Source organism: Barbus barbus, assembly GCF_936440315.1.
Source record: "Barbus barbus genome assembly, chromosome: 27".
Taxonomy (NCBI): Eukaryota; Metazoa; Chordata; class Actinopteri; order Cypriniformes; family Cyprinidae; genus Barbus; species Barbus barbus.
This window is the reverse complement of record NC_136755.1, coordinates 23,602,957-23,620,215: the sequence shown is the minus strand read 5'-3', so window position 1 is coordinate 23,620,215 and position 17,259 is coordinate 23,602,957. Positions and strand designations below refer to the sequence as shown.

General features: G+C 39.0%; 1 protein-coding gene across 1 annotated transcript; it reads right to left on the bottom strand.

Moving 5' to 3' along the window:
• Positions 1–128: 128 nt before the first annotated feature.
• On the bottom strand, positions 129–17,190 carry rfx5 (regulatory factor X, 5). The gene is made up of 9 exons (XM_079381202.1): positions 17,061–17,190; positions 10,097–10,130; positions 9,890–9,972; positions 9,534–9,653; positions 9,250–9,360; positions 8,781–8,862; positions 8,343–8,541; positions 6,296–6,390; positions 129–5,214 (listed from the first exon to the last, which is right to left on the bottom strand). The coding sequence occupies exons 1-9, from the start codon at positions 17,150–17,152 to the stop codon at positions 4,225–4,227; spliced, it is 1,806 nt and encodes a 601-aa protein (XP_079237328.1). The 5' UTR covers positions 17,153–17,190; the 3' UTR covers positions 129–4,224.
• Between the last annotated feature and the right edge of the window lie 69 nt (positions 17,191–17,259).

Genomic DNA, 17,259 nt, shown 5'->3' with positions numbered 1-17,259 from the left:
TTTACCTTTAAAAATCATTTTTTCCAGATTTAAATGGGGAAAAAAGATCCAATTTGTTTTAATTTTTTTATAATTTAAACATGATACACTGAAAATGGATAAAGTGGTTCACAAACACTTGATAAAGAAACACATCATACATATCGTTTATTAGTGCTGATTTATGAAAATGTGCTCACAGTCAGAGATAATTTCATTTTCTTTTATATGGAAGATGTCCAATTGTACAGTTTTAACATGAAAAAACATGAAATACAAAAAAAGCAAACCTTTTCAAAAAGAAGACCTCATAAGTACAAAAACAAAAGACATACAAGGTGCTGCATTTCGTCTTTATCTCCCCCTGTGTGCTTTCCTTTTAGAAAATTAAAGTGCAAGACAAACACCAGGGTTCAAATGCTTTCCAAAGCAACTCCAAACGAATAACAGATCCTTTGTAACAACTCTTTAAAAACATATTCAATACACAAACCATGCATGGACTGACTAAAATAAAAAAAGGTGATAATTAAACATGTTAGATGTCTATGGTAAAAATGGCATAGTACTGACACGCACAACAAATGATTTCACGGGGTTGATGGAAGATGCATTTCTCACGACTAATTAACAATTCTACATGACTCGGTGAGATGTTAATGCACTAGACACGTTCGCAGTTGGTTTCTTTTAGGTTTGTCACAATGAAACATGAGAATTACCAACACTGATGGGTAATTACAACACACGCTCGTCACCTCGACGCAACGCACTCATGAGATCAGCGTGTCAGTTTGGTTTTCCTTCTTTTCGAGGGCAACAGATTTGAGAGCCTTTACCAAAGATTAAAACAAATAATCCACTCGATGCTTCAGAGCGAAATCACAACCTCATAAATAATGCAAAGAAAATGGATATTTACAGAGCACAGTGGTTTGTATGAGGCACTATGTACTGAACACGTTACATTTCTGTGGTGTGACGTTGTACTTGCAACAAAAAAAATGACATTGTTTGTCAATGGACTGAGGGTATGAATAATACATCCATAAACGGATATACACTATCATAAGCCCAAATGTTTTCATGTTTATTCCCATAAAATCACCTTTTTAAACTGCTTTCAATCATTTTACAAGTACTCTGCTGCTACAGATCTGATTATTCGCTCCTTCATCCATTCCTTAATTATGCAGTTTGTTAGATTCATATAAATCTAACGTCCCACTGTTCAGTCATTCTTTTGAATTACTTCCTTAACTGCTTGCAGTTTATTCATGTAAATTACAAGTTTTCTTCTTAATGTGTATGTTTTTTTTTTTAATTGGAAGTCTGATATTTTAGTTCACAGGATACTGAATTGTCGTCAGGATATTAAGATATAACATTAGTATTCAAATCTCAAGACTGCAAATGAGGCAGAAGATTAGAACTGTGCACTGCCTTTAAAAGAATAGTTTGCCAAAAATGTACTCACCCTCAGGCCATCTGAGATGTAGATGAGTTTGTTTCTTTATCAGAACAGATTTGGGGAAATGTAGCATTACATCACTTGTTTACAGATGGATCCTCTGCAGCGAATGGGTACCATCAGAATGAGAGCCCAAATAGCTGATAAAAACATCACAAGTAATCCACACAACTACAGTCCATCAGTTAACATCTTGTCAACCAAAATGCTGATTGTTTGTAAGAAACAAATCCATCAAGATGTTTAACAACAAAAAAAAAAAGGTCATCTGAATCAGGAGAGAAATCTGCACAGATCAAGCACCGTTTACAATAGAAAACAGGCAAAAACAGTTTTTGTGTTGGTGGATTTTTATGTGAGACAATAACAGAGGATGGACTTTTTTTTCACTGAGGAAAGCGTTATGGATTATGAATTTGTATTTTGGCCAGAAGTGATGCCTTAATGATTTGTATCTTAGAAGCACGCAGCTTTTCACTTCACAAGAAGTTAATTGATAGAATGGAGTCTTGTGGATTATTGTGATGTTTTTATCTGCTGTTTGGACTCTCATTCTGACGGCACCCATTCACTGCAGAAGATCCACCGGTGAGAAAGTGATGTTATGCAACATTTCTCAAAATGTTCAGATGAAAAAACAAACTCAGCTACATCTTAGATGGCCTGAGGGTGAGTCAATTTTCATTTTTGGATGAACTATTCCTTTAAGAGGGAAAAATTATAATGAACACAAACGATCAAAAAGCAACAGGCCCTAACAATATCACAAATGTAAAAAACTATTACAGAATAAAAGCCCCTGTAATTATAAGAAAGATTTCCATTAATTTTGGTTAGAGTCAAATTTTAAACCTTGAGTAAATTAAGCAGCCATGTTTACTTAGAATTAAACATGACATATATAGCACATTCATTTCACGAGCCTAAATATAATTTATGCTGACGCAATGCTAGCAGGCTGTCTGACAGCCAGTTGCCATAGTTGCCAACTTTAAGTTACCATGGTAATTCTACCCAGAATCAGCACCAGTGAGCAGCGGATGTTAAGTGCAGTCAGACTGCTGATTGGTGAAATCACTGCCATGTGAATCACAATCATTTGTGTTGTTAGTTAAACCCGTTTAGCTTTTTAAAGCACCATTAATCCATAGTAAAATTATCACCTCTAGTCATTTCCCATCTGACATATATTACTACAATATCTGAATAAATAGCAACATCTGATTTCAAATCTCTTTATACATAATCGGAGTGGTTTTGCTTTTAAATTAAGTGCCTACTAAAACCTCTATAAACGATCAACAGCCTTTGAACTTGAACCTTAAAGGAGATTTTTTTCCCCAATTCATAGCCTTTCAATACCTTAAAGCACATCAAATAATATTCATAAAACTGAAACAAACAACTCTTTCCCATTCCATTGATTATTTACTTTCAAATAAAAACATACTAAATTGCGAATTAATTTTTTTTCTACTCACATTAATGGACTTTTGGCTAAGATCATGTGTAATACCTGAAAACTAGTAAAAATATTTTAAGGCTATAAAAAGAGCAAAATTCTCCTTTAAGACATGATAATCTACACAAAAGATGCTGTTGTGGTTCAAGCTTTGTAAATTTGTATAAATAAATAATTAGTACATATTTCAGTTTAAATTTAAATATAATCAAATTTCAGAAATTTAAAAATTTGTTGTACATGCTTTTAGGGTGACAGTGCACACTTTACTAGCAACTAATAATAATATTCCATAGTAGCAATATAGTGACAATGGCTATACATTTGGAAAATAAAACGTTTTAAATTAGTTCTGGTATGCTTTACCTGTGAAGATATTCTTTTGGGCTCATGGATAAATAATTTATACCTGTTAAGTGCTAAATTACGCTGCTGTAAGAGAATGACTGGACACACCTGAACGCAGGGGGCGGGGCTTTGAGAAGAATCCCGAAATCACAGCCTCATTTGCATATTTAAAGGGTCTTTAGAGGTCTCCGTTTTTCCAGCCACCTACACTGTGCACCATCTGAACCAGTAGTGTCTTCTAGACCTTCCCAACAGCAACTATGTAGTCATTTTGAAGTGTGTATATCGGTTATTTGCGACGTATAAAAAAAAAAAAAACCTGAACTATAAACCCATTCACTGGGTGAGGGAGGGACTTTTTTAGAACCCTGAAGCTGCAAACCCGTAATACCACTCTTTGTCATCTGAACAACTAGAAAACACACTCAAATGTCTCAATTCATGTTTTACAAACACAAACATGCAAAGACGGTTAGAGCAAAAAAGACCAACTACCCTCTTATGGCACTGAGAATGGTGACAAACGCCAACAGATGGTAAGCAGTTCCATGGTAACTCTGATGATTTCTTTTTTTAGATGTCCTTTCGTTTTATAACAGAGCTGGACCAGATTGGACTGTTATTTGGGAGTATATCAGTTTTCGATGCTCTAAAATTCGCTCTTTCTTGTCAAAACGGTCTAAACTTTTGTTCTAGGCCACTTAAAATTCATAATCTCTTCAAAAGCACTCCTGGAGTCTTCAGGAGTTCACTTATGTTTCGTATTAATCATATGAAAATATGAGTGTAGTTGCTGTTTGAAGGCAACAATGACAGGTTGTAGTTCTATACATTTTACACAGAAAGCAGACACACCCAGTCAAGCTCAGCCAAGATGGTACACCTCAGTTTGACTACAAGCTAGTATGCAATTCACAGAAGCACTGGAAAGGCATTGCTCATTGAGTCGGGCGCTGGGATGCTGTTACGGGGCATCTGGTTTTGGGGTTTCTCCAAACGAGCCGAAGGAGCTGGGAATACCAGCCGAGTTTAGCATGGAATCAACCTGTGGCTCCACAGGAGTCAGAGTAATTTCCACTTCTCCTCTGTCCTCTAATAACATTGCCGGCGGGAGGTACGTAACAGTAGACTGTGGCACTTCTTGGGGAGCCGGCCTTCCTTCTCTGGATAATGGCGCACGCTGGATGACCATCCTGCGGCTCAGCTCGTAACCCGGTTGGTTGGGCCCTTGCATTAGCAGGACGGACTGCTGCTTCTCAGGTTCTACAGCAGGTTGACATTGCATCACTACACCTCTATGCTCAGCGTCTGTCATTTCCTGGATGGTCGGAAGTTGGCTAAGCATCAAGCCTTGCTGGTCCTGGATCAATATTTCTACAAACTGTGAAGGAGTGGCAGGTGCACAGGAAGGCAAGGCCTTTTGGATTACTCCTCTCGTGAGCAAAGCTGGATTTGGATTTGAGGTTGGGGCTGGCGGTAGCTGCGCTGCCATGTCTTCTGGTCTTTGCTTTCTGGGTCGTCCTCTTTTGCGTTTTGGAGCAACACCAGCAGCTGACACTGAGGTGGTGGGGTCAGGGCCCCGCTTAGGAGCCGCCGGTCGCGCTCTCTGGACGACTGGAGTTGGAGCAGCGGAAGTGGCGACCGTGACTGATGTTTTCTCACGCTCTGGGTAAGAAAGACTCATGCCTGATGGCAGAATCATGACAGGGACGGTGCCGCCTGGTTGAGAGGGTATCGTTGCAACAGTGATAGGCAGAGTGACTTGAACACTGCCCGAATCGGCTGGTGCAAGACACGGTGGGGAGGTTTTCTCTGGAACGGTGCCTCTGGGAAGGAGCTGAGGCAGCTTCTTCATATAAGCCTCCACTCGAGCAAACTCAACCTTATTGGTTGGTTTATCACTGACCTGCTTCTTATTGGATGGCGGCTGTTCCACACCGTCTTTCTCTTTTTGCTGCCAAAAACATCACAATGGTACTATATTTACCATTTATAGTATACAATACTGCTGTCATAAAACAAACCTGACAAGGTGATCAGCATGCCCTTATTGGGTTTGTTCTGTGAAACTGATTGGCTGATTATAAATTATCCCAATTTTGATATGGTGGCTTACCAAAAAAAGGCCATTACATATTGATTTCAGTTGAGAAATATAAGTGGCACAGATATGTAGGATATCAGTTGACTGGGACTATTATCTACTGAGTATTATATATTGTTTATGATTTATACAGTCATAATACAAAAATATGTTGAAGGAGTGGATGGCAGCTCTACAATGGCCTTCATAATAATATTAATAATATTTCTTGAATAATTATTCATCAAAGTTACATTTATGCATGTTAGACACTAAGTTGATTATGGCTTTAGTCTGCCTTTTTACCCTCTAAGAAGCTGCTCTCATTGTGTGTGAGACCAGACCCGATAAGGTTTAGGGCTGAGGCAACCTTGAAGTAAGATAAGCGTTTCTCTGCGTATGTGTGTTAGTATCTGTCTGTACAGGGAGACGCTCAGACAGTCCAGGACAAACGTTCCGCTGCCGATGTCCAGCGTATCAAATATACGTCTTTGGAGAGACTTATTGCGTCGGACCTCTGATTACTTGTCACTAAAATAGTCATCAGAAGATAAGCTTGCGTCCATATGTGGAAATTGTCTAAGTTTATCTAGGTTTTAGAATCAATCAGAATTTTGATGACTTATGCATTGACGTAATTAGCAACCTCTGTTAAGGTATAATTGCTGGTGTTTTTGAATTGAAAAGCAGGTCGGCCTACGAACTCCATCGCGAGTGTTAAAGCTGACTTCTGCGGATGAAACTGCAAACTATTTCTTCAGTAAATTTCTTTAAATCGCAATCTGACTCCTGGTCTTTGTTCATCATACCTGGTCCATGGGTTTTAGCTGTTATTCCCCAACAATTTGATGATACAATATTCCAGAGATTAGTGCAAAACAGATTGGGAGAAATTTGGGGGAAGAAACACAGATATAAAATATAAAATGTTCAAATTTCAGACCAGTATTACCTTATTTTCTGCACTGGCATTATCTTCTTCTGCTCCACCAGCTCGGGAAGCTGCTGGAATCTTTTTGATTACTTTATGAGGTTTAGAAGGTCCGCCTATGAAAACCAAAAAACAAACCATAAATGTAGCTTCACTCCTAAAGCAATGTAGCAAAGTCAGGGTTATTATGGTTAATTAAAAAAAATTAAAAAATAAAAATAAATAAATAGCGCTGTATGTCAGCGTGCTGCCCATGAGGCTATTGACACCAACAAAGTAACTAAAACTTTAATTAAAATGAAAACAGAAAATACATTCTAATTAAAAATATTAAAGGTGCAGTAGGACATCTTGGAAAATACTTCAGCCTGATAGCAAAGTGTCTAAAAGGGTCTATCCCACCCTACCTGCAAATCGCCGTCCAAAGCCATGCCCCCTGAACGCATATACGCACACAGACAAGATGGCCAGATACAACATTACTACAATACATCATGTCATTAACCGGTGAGAAAACTTTATAGTACAGTTAGTAACAACAAGGAAAAAGTCAGGTTGTTGATGTTTGCCTGCCAATCTCGCTCTGTCTGCATACTGTACGTGAACCCGCTGATGACATATCCTGTCTGTGCAAACAGGGTGCGCAGAAGTATGCAAATACATGTTGACAGGCAAGTCAATCAAAACGCTCTGAACAAACATTCTGATTGGATGAACATTTCTTGGTCCCATGCCTTTCCCCGAATATATAAATACATTTAGACAACTTAACTTAATGATTGCTATTGGGATGTGAAGAGACTTTCAACCAGCATAACAAAAAATGTATTTGAAGACAATCACCTACTGCACCTTTAACCCTTTAGGCGCCAGGGTTTTTTTGGGAAAAATGCTGGATTTTGACATCAAGATTTCAAAAGCTTGTGGCTTGAAAGGGCTTAAAGATAGAGATATACTGTAAATTAGAAAAATGTTGGGCATGACCGAAAGTTTATGTGGGGTGTAAATATACTCATCTAATTTGCATATTATGACATCATCAGGGGCGGACCTCTTGAATTTCATAATATTTAGGAAATAAATAGATATTGAATTGATGTTTGATTTTTTTTTTTTTTTTTTTTGTCTTTTTCTCCTCATTCCAAATAATCAGAAAAGATGAAACCAACAATAAAACAGGAGAAAGTAATAAATTATTACTATACTATAGCTATAGTAGCAAAACGCATGTGAACAGTAGCCTACTTTTTGATCAGTTCATCAGTAATATTCAGGAAATAATAGATATTGAATGGAGGTTTGAACTTATTTGCATGTTGTTGTTATTTTTTGTCTTTTTATCCTCATTCCAAATTATCAGGAAAAGAGGAAATCAACAGTAAAACAGGAGAAAGTAGTAAATTATTACTATATTACTGTGTCATAGTAAAATACATGTGCCTATGTTTTGATCAGTTGACCAGCTATCTGCCCAATCAGGTATCTATGTGACAGTTTATAGTTCTTGAGAGTATGGTACCTCTCATCGCATGGCACAGCGCACAGACCTACCCCAAACTGACTGCACCTGTACTGTCTGCCGACAGCCCTTAGAGCACGCGCGATCAGAGCAAACAGCGCAATCTGGCCAATTATCAGAGAGCAACAGCTCTCCTATGGGCACTAAGACCACGTCCACGGCGAATGACATTTGCAACACATCCTCACTGTACAACTTTTTATTAGCCATTTGGCGATTTTCTCTCACAAATCTCACAATTTTCTCACAAACTATGAACTGAATTGCTTCCGCATCAATGACACGATAGCTCACTTGCTCTGCTATTTCCTCGAACAATTTTGGTCTAGAATCGAAGTACTACATGTCTGCCCTCTAGTGGAAGGGAATACAAATGAGATATTACACCAGATTAGGAACTACAGTCTGTTTCATGAAGTATGACGTCTTGTCGCAATTTTGCGACTTTGGCGCTTAGAGGGTTAACAATAACTATAATAGGACACCGATGACACCACAATAATGCTGAGCAAATGTTAACATGTCATCCTACGATTCACTTGCAAGTACCTGCCAGAGCAGCTGAAGTGACGAGCTCGGCTTGGCTGCAGCGTGGGTTGACGATGTGCTCCTGTACGAGGAAGCGTGCGATTTCTACCACCGTGTCAAAAGAGCGCTTGAGGATCTTCTGGGCCCAGTCACAGATAAGTTCACAGGCTGCTTCAGTGACCTCTTGCTTGTAGGTTTGCACCAGTTCTGTCAGTTCAGACTGGAGATGCCACGTCACATAGGTACATAAACAGAACATTTAAGCATACACTTATGTTTTTCTTCTAGACAAAATATAACTGACAACCTATATCAGTGGCTTTCAACCCTGTTCCTGGACTATCATGCAAAATGTGTGTGTGGGTGCAGGGGAACAGGGTTGAAAACCACTGACCTATATTATTTTAATGTTGTGAAAGCAATTTAGAGGAAAAGTAAGCAGTAAGAAGACAATCATACCGGGTCATTTTTTAGGTCCAGGTTGGGCAGTAATGGCATGTTCAACACGGTCTTTCGACGTATCCCACTATAGCAGTATGTGCTGGCAATTATGTTAAGGGACACTGGACAATACATTAGGTTTCATTAAATAAAACAATAAGACTTTTAGTTTGAATTTAGTTAAATTATTTGAATGAATTTAAAGCATGAGATGAAATTTATTTGTCAAAAGTACAGTATAAAGACATCTTGAAAACCTCTCTAAATAAAACCATAACAGATACAAACTGTATCAAGTGTTGACGATGTGTAGAAATCCATCTAAATCTCAAAAATCTAAATATTTGAACGTGTGTTTTCATGAGATTGGTGAATCTACATTCACTGTGACGTCTTCGACTGCTCTAGATAGGGTTTTCAAACTCATAAATGTTGGTCAACGATTTATACAGTTTAAATGAAGTTAGAGACAAAAGGATATTTGGACTGTCCTCTGCCACCCAGTCTTCGTGCTTTAATGTTTGGGAAGATGTCTCGGATGATTTTTCCAAAATTTGCTGCACTTAGAGGCCGATGCTGTAAGTTGTCACAGTGCTTCCTGTTTAGATATAAAAGCCAGTGAGTAATCATTGTATTTTGTGACAAAATTGCAAACATGGATAGAAAAAACAGATAATGGACTCTTAAAAGTCTAGGAAAACAGCAAGTGTTTACTTGAATTATAACGCAGTCGAAGAAGCTTGTGTGCATATTCTGCACCCCAGTTCTTACCGGTATGTCTCGTAAACATCTTGTTTAGGCAGGCAGGTGTCAGGATGTTCTTCCAAGTGGCTACGGATCCAGTTGCAGGTGTGAAGCTGGTCTGCCGTGTTGACCAAGTTTGAATCACCACTGGTACACATGGAGAAGCAATTTGCAAACATGTGACAAGAAATATTATGTGAGACACATTTGTCATATTTCTAGCTAGCCTGATTAGCTGGGATTTAAAAAAAATAAACGTAAGGGATATCAAATACTTTAAATTTACTCAGATTTGATTTTTTAGAATTTATACATTCAAAAAATATGCAGATTTAAAAAGTGGATCAAGGCTGACTGAAGTATATTTATGTGATTTTATGTACCTCTTCTCTCCTGCACCTGGACCTGAGGGTAGCTGTAGATAAAGGTAGAGCTTGTCATTGTCAGAGAAACGCTGTACATCTTCCTGAGAGGAGGGATAAAGACAGAATAAGGGAAAGAATGTGCTCAAAAACACATAAGCTGAATGAGTGATACTATACAACAAGACAGCTAACATTTCATGTTATTTTATCCTATAAGAAACTTACCAAAATTTTGTCCACTTTGCCCTGTACATTTTTACTGTGAAAAGATGGAATGTGCATATATTTACATAAACATCTGCATACACACACGTATAGTGCATATATCAATGACATTAAGGGTTTGGGCTAAAAAGAATGTGCTAATAATTAACTAAACCTCAGGTCATCCAAGATGTAGAGTTTGTTTCTTCATCAAAACAGATTTGGAGCATTACATCATTTGCTCACCAATGAATCCTCTTCAGAGAACGCCTTCAAGATGGATTTCTTTCTTACAAACATGCAGCTTTTCACTTCACAATACTGTAATTGATGGACTGGAGTGTTGTGGATTATTTTGATGCTTTTATCAGCTGTTTGGACTCTTATTCTGACGGCACCTATTCACTGTAGAGCAGTGGTTCCCAACCACGTTCCTGGAAGCCCCCCCCCATCACTGCACATTTTCACTCTCCTTTGTCTGACACACCCTTCTTCTTCTTCTTCTTCTATTTTTACGGCGGTTGGCAACCAGCGTTTTTGGTGCATTACCGCCACCTTTTGCTCCGGAATGTGGATCAGAAAATAGGTTCACAAACTAAATCACCCGCTAATTTAATATTAACTAACTCCTGTGAAAACTAATTTACACCCCCCACACACACACACACACACACACCAGCCCACTTACCCCTCACCCCTGCCATGCTTTATCACAATACTACTACTACTACTAATAATAATAATACTTGTTAACCTTCCTCACTATTCCTTTTACTCTTCATATCCTATACAAAACACCAGTTACTCTTAAGAAGTTTATAAGAATTCTGGTCTGTGCCCTATGCTCTATGCTCAATAATCCTTTTAGTGTGATGTCCTGAACCCCTATCTCCCTTAGCTCATTCCTCATCACCTCCCTCTGTACTCCATACTTGTTGCATCTTAAGACCACATGCTCTACTGACTCCTCTTCCTGGCAGCCCTCACACAGTCCAGTATCATGCTTCCCTATCAATTTAAGTGATTTGTTCAATAAGCAATGTCCCAGTCTTAGCCTAGTTATCACCATTTCCTCTCTCCGATTACCACTATCAACAATTTTGTGTCTAACGTCCTGTTGAATTTGATATAAGTGTCTTCCTTTCCTTTCTCCATCCCACCTCTCTTGCCACTTTTGATTTATTCTCTCCCATATCACACTTTTAACCTCTGCTTTGCTAACACGTACCTGCATTTCTATGTTTCCTTTTGTTAACGCCCTTTTTGCTAATCTATCTGCCATTTCATTCCCCTTAATCCCTACATGACCTGGAACCCATATAAATTTCACCTGCCTTCCTTGACTTATTATTCTTGTTATTGACTGGAGTACTTCAAACAGAATATCTTGGCGACTTTTTGAATAGAATGACCTTAGACTTGCTAGAGCTGATGCTGAATCTGAGCAAATCAAAAATTTGTCCTGTCCTGTCTTTTCCACCCACCTTAATGCGATTAACATGGCCAGCATCTCCACTGTGTAAACCCCTAAACTATCAGATGTTCTTCTATTTAATCCTATACTTCTGTCTGGTATCACCACCCCCAGTCCCGTTACTTCAGTCTCTGGGTTCTTTGCACCATCCGTATAAATCTGTATATACTCATAATATTTTTCCACTACCCAATTATTAAATACTCTTTCCAGATTAATACCCTCCTTTGCCTTCCTTTTTTCCTCTAATACAAACCAGTCTACCTCAGGCCAGGCTAGCCTCCATGGAGCAATCTCTGGATAAACTACCGTGGAACTTATCCTCAAATGAAACACTTCCAATTCTTTAGCAACAACATTTCCAATCCGACCAAAATTCTCCTTTAGATTTTTCCCATTCTCCCAACTCCCCTTCAGTACTGCTTTAGCGGGATGCGAATTTATATGCCCTTGTAAACCTACCCAAAAGTTAGCCATCAACTGCTTCCTTCTTAACTCTAGTGGCAACTCCCCCATTTCTACCTGTATGGCTGACACTGGCGTTGTTTTGAAAGCTCCGCAACATATTCTCAGTGCCCTAGCCTGGACTACATCTAACTTTTTTAACTGCGATTTGGCTGCCGACCCAAATACTACGCTACCATAATCTAATACTGACCGTATTAGAGCCACATATATTCTTTTCAGTGATAATCTGCTCGCACCCCACTCTCTTCCCCGCAAACATCGCATTATGTTTATTACCTTTTTACACTTTTCCTCCATTTTCCTGATATGATCTGCAAATGTTAATCGTGAATCCAAATTAATTCCTAAAAATTTAAACTTCCAACCCTCTCTAGGTCACTTCCATACATTTGTACCTTTATTCCTTCCAGAATTCTTTTCCTTGTGAAAAAGACTGACTGAGTCTTTTCTATAGAAAACCTAAATCCCCAATCATATCCCCACTCAACCACTTTATCAATTGCTCCCTGTATTTTCCTGCTTATAAATTCCATATTCCTTCCTCTCTTCCACAATGCTCCATCATCCGCGAACAGCGATCTTCCTATATCTTCTGGAATTTTCCCAAATACATCATTAATCATAATAATAAAGAGTAATGGACTTATCACGCTCCCTTGAGGTGTACCATTTTCAGCTACGTATTGATTTGACATGTCTGTCCCTACTCTTACTTGTATTTTTCTACCGAAAAGAAAATCCTTTACCCAATTAAACATCTTCCCTCCAATCCCAATCTTATTCAGTTTGATCAGTAACCCCTCCTTCCACATCATGTCATATGCCTTTTCTATGTCAAAAAATACCGCTATTACATTCTCTTTATTCACTTGTGCCTTCCTTATTTCCGTTTCTAATCTTACCACCGAATCTATTGTACTTCTTCCCTTCCTAAATCCACTCTGACAGTTAGTCAATAATCCTCTTTTTTCAAGGTGATGAGTCAGTCTATCTGCTATCATTCTTTCCATGATTTTACATAAATTTGACGTAAGAGCAATTGGTCTGTAACTAGTGGGTTTAGTTGGATCCTTACCAGGTTTCCTTATTGGAATCACTACTGCTTCTTTCCAGGTATTCGGTAACTTTCCCTCCTTCCATATCCTATTATACATCTCCAGCAGCTTCAACAGTGACCTCTCCTCCAATTGTTTTAACATTAAATAACAGACTTGATCTTTCCCTGGAGATGTAGGCTTAGCTCTACCAATTGCTCTCACCATCTCTGCCAAAGTTAAATGGATCATCTAATACATTTCCAGTTTCTTCCTTCCTATTTAACTCATGAAGATGCTGACTCAATGTTACTGATCTTCTCCTCCTCCCTTCTTCTGACAAATTGTCTGAACTATGCACCTTTACAAATGAGTTAACCATAACCTCTGCTTTCTCCTTGTTTGAAACTGCTATTTTTCCTTCAAAAACCATAACTGGGTATTCCCACTGCCTTCTGTCTCCTCCCATCCTTTTTATCATTCCCCACACTTCTCCCACCGGTGTAGTTCTTCCTATTTCATCACAAAATTTCCTCCAGCTAGTCCTCTTTGCTTGACGTACTGTTCTCCGAACTACTGCTTGAGCCTTCTTGTATCGAATAAGATGTTGCAAATTATGTGTTCTTTTAAGTAATCTGAAAGCTTTATTTCTATCCTTTACTGCCTGACAACACTCTTCATTCCACCATGGCATCATTTTTCGACTGATCATGTTTCTCCCCTTAGGGATAGCCTCCTCTGCTGCCCTAATAATTGCAAAAGTAACCTGGTTATTAACATCATCTATGTCATCATAAACCTCAACCCTCATCATTGCATCTTCACTAAATTTCTTAAACCTATCCCAGTCAGCTTTACTAAAATTCCATTTGGGAATTCTATATTCTGGTCCCACTTCCAATCTCCCACCCACTGAGCATATGACAGGGTAGTGATCACTCCCCACCGTGGATGCTGTCCAAACCTCCCAATTACTATTTCCTGCCAGTGACTTAGACACTAACGTTATGTCCAGTGCTGACTCAATCCCTGTTACTACATTTATTCTAGTTCCTCTACCATCATTCAAACAGACCAATTCCCTTTCATCCATCAATTCTTCAATCACCTTACCATTAGCATCTGTATGTATGCTTCTCCATATTGAGCTGTGGGCATTGAAATCTGCACACCAGATTACTTTTTGTCTGTCTTGCCCTTCTATTTTTAATAGCTTATCTAAAATCAACTTCTTACATGGGTTATAGTAATTAACAATACTAATTGCCCCTCTCCTTTCCCACACCTCCACCACTATGTACTCCTGATCATCACCATTCCCAAGTATTCTATATGGAATTCCCGTCTTAATGAAAACTGCACATCCTCCACCACCCCCTCCACAATTCCTATCTCTCCTAACTACTGTATATCCATATATCACATAATCCAAATTTGGTTTCAACCAGGTTTCTTGAATACACACCACATCTGGTCTCTCATCCAGTTCATTAATAAACTGCTTAAATTCTTGTCCATTAGCCAAAATACTCCTAGCGTTCCATTGTAAAATAATAACCATTATTAATATTAACCAATCCATGATTCTTGACTTGACTGATTTGTAAGGGTCTCCCTCACCTCTTCCCATGTCAGTCCTATTAATCCAAGGTGATTGACTGCAGCTTTAACTACCAACTGGATTTTCTCATTTTTAGATTTTACCTCTGCTGTACTATTTATCACACCTGCTATAAATGTTACTAATTCTGTTTTTTTAACATAGATTCCTTCAGAGTTACCTTGCTGTTGCTCTAGTGTTTCCTTATCCACTTCACGCTCTTTATTTTTCTTTTCCCCTGATACCTTGACAGCTTCAGCATATGTGATTCTTTTTTCCACTCTTATCTTTTGAATATTAGTCTCTCGTTTCATTACTTCACACCCACTGAAAGCCACATTGTGGGCACCTCCACAATTACAACACTTTGGTGGTACCCCTGATCCACACTTTCCATACTCATGGTCCCCTCCACACCTTGCACATCTTCTCTGCCTATTACAGTTTATTGCAGTGTGCCCAAACCTTTGGCAATTAAAGCATCTCAATGGTTTTGGTACATACAACCTCACTGGGTAACTCATAAATCCCAAAAACACTTTCTTTGGCACTGTTTCTCCTTCAAACTCTATTGACACTGTTTCACTGTCTTTTATCACTCCATCCCTTGCTGATTTCATTCTTTGAACATTAATAACTTTTGCTCCCTTGATGTTCTTCTTCATTTCCTCCACTGTTACACTTATTGGTACCCCTGTAATCACTCCTCTCGCTCCCCTTTTTTCCTTTATCCCCACCCTTCCTGTACTTTCCACCTTACATTTTACTATATCCTTAATTTTTAGAGCTTTCTCCATTTGCCCTGCATCAGCACATCTTACCAGTAAGTTACCATCATTAAGGATTTTTGCAAACTCAATCTCCCCTATTTTGTTTGCTATACTTGTGGTTAACACAAATGGGTTAACTTTCTTCATAATCTCCTGACTCTTTCCATTGAACCTTATTACAACCTCATATTTCTCCTTTATTTCTTTCTGAAAAGAGTCCCCTCTATCATCATCATTTTCAGACTCATCACCATCGTCACTCCTTACGCTTTTTTTTTTTTTATCACCCCTCCTTTCTACTCCACCTCCTTCATACAAACCCTCGTTATAATCCATATCCCCCCACCTACCTACCTCCGATCCATTCACGGAGCAGTCGTGCTCAACCACCTGTATTTTCTGGTAAATATGATAATCCGTTTCCAAGATTTTAAATTTCCCTCCAGTCTGATCGAAACACAAACACCCAGTAGGACGTGACGCCAGAACACTTCCGGCCTCCCGAGAACCCTCCTTTGCAGCGTCTGACACACCCATTTCAGGTCTTGGAGTCTCTACTAATGAGCTGATGATCTGAATCAGGTGTGTTTGTTTAAGGAGACATGGAAAACATGCAGTGTTGGGGGGGCCTCCAGGAACGTGGTTGGGAACCAAAGCTCAAAAGTAGAGGCCTCAAACTCAATTCCTGGAGGGCCACAGCTCTGCACAGTTTAGCTCAGGGGTGGCGAACATCGGTCCTGGAGAGCCGCAGCCCTGCAGAGTTTTGCTTCAACCCTAATCAAACTAATCAAGGTTTGAAGGATTACTTTGATTAGGGGTGGTGATGGCGCAGTGGATAAGACACCTTTGGTGTGAGAGACCCAGGTTCGAATCCACTGTGAGACACCAATGTGTCCCTGAGAAAGACACTTAACCCCCTAGTTGCTCCAGAGGCGTGCGACCTCTGACATATATAGCAATTGTAAGTCGCTTTGGATAAAAGCGTCAGCTAAATGAATAAATGTACATGCAGGTGAGTTTTAATTAGGGCTGGAGCTGAACTCTGCAGGGCTGTGGCTCTCCAGGACTGGAATTGGAAACCTCTACTGTAGAGGATCCATAGGTAAGCTTGATTTTAACCATGATATATGTCAAATTAAGTCCCAATCTAACTGATATGCAGTTTCCTGATCGAACCTCTATTAGGAACGATAAGAAACGGTCATATACGATAGAAATTGATCTGTTATTTTTTTGTTATTTGCTTAGGAGATATTGTTTTTAATAAAACGAAACCATTGTATTGGTGAGTCGTTAAACTTTTAAAACAAGTCTCTGGGTGATTAATCAATAGTAACCAGTTATCAGAACCTGAATGAAACCTTGTTTTGAGCTTCAAGTGGTCTAAAATCGACTGAGCCAGGACAGACACAGAGAGAAGAGACTTGAGACTTTTGACAACATCTATTCGATCAAAAGGTAATCATATATCTGTTGATTTTATGAATTATTCATGAGTGTCATAAATGTGAATTATAGGTTTTAGCCCTTTAATCCGGTATAGCAAATACAACACATACCATTTCTTAAGAAAATAAGGATTTATAAAGATCTATCTGAACCACAATGAAAAAAGAGAGTAAAAATAAATGGTTCTTACGAAATGTTGCTTTTAAGCTTCTGCAGCAGCATACTGGGCTCCGTCTCCCCCTCCCCAGCAGAGGCATCTGCCTTTAACTGATCTTCTGCCATGTCTCAACCACACTGGACTGTCAAACTGCATTCAGAACCCTCCTGGACCTGAAGCTCTAGAACATGAGGCAGGTGTTAGTACATGCCCACGTAGTACGGTTTGGGCT

Excerpts from the sequence above, each read along its gene's own strand:
- rfx5 (XM_079381202.1), bottom strand. The coding sequence starts at position 17,152 with ATGGCAGAAGATCAGTTAAAGGCAGATGCCTCTGCTGGGGAGGGGGAG. Across the intron at positions 8,863-9,249 it reads AGACTGGGTGGCAGAGGACA|CACATACTGCTATAGTGGGA; the intron begins GTCCAAATATCC and ends CATAATTGCCAG. Across the intron at positions 8,542-8,780 it reads TGGACCTAAAAAATGACCCG|TCTGAACTGACAGAACTGGT; the intron begins GTATGATTGTCT and ends TGGCATCTCCAG.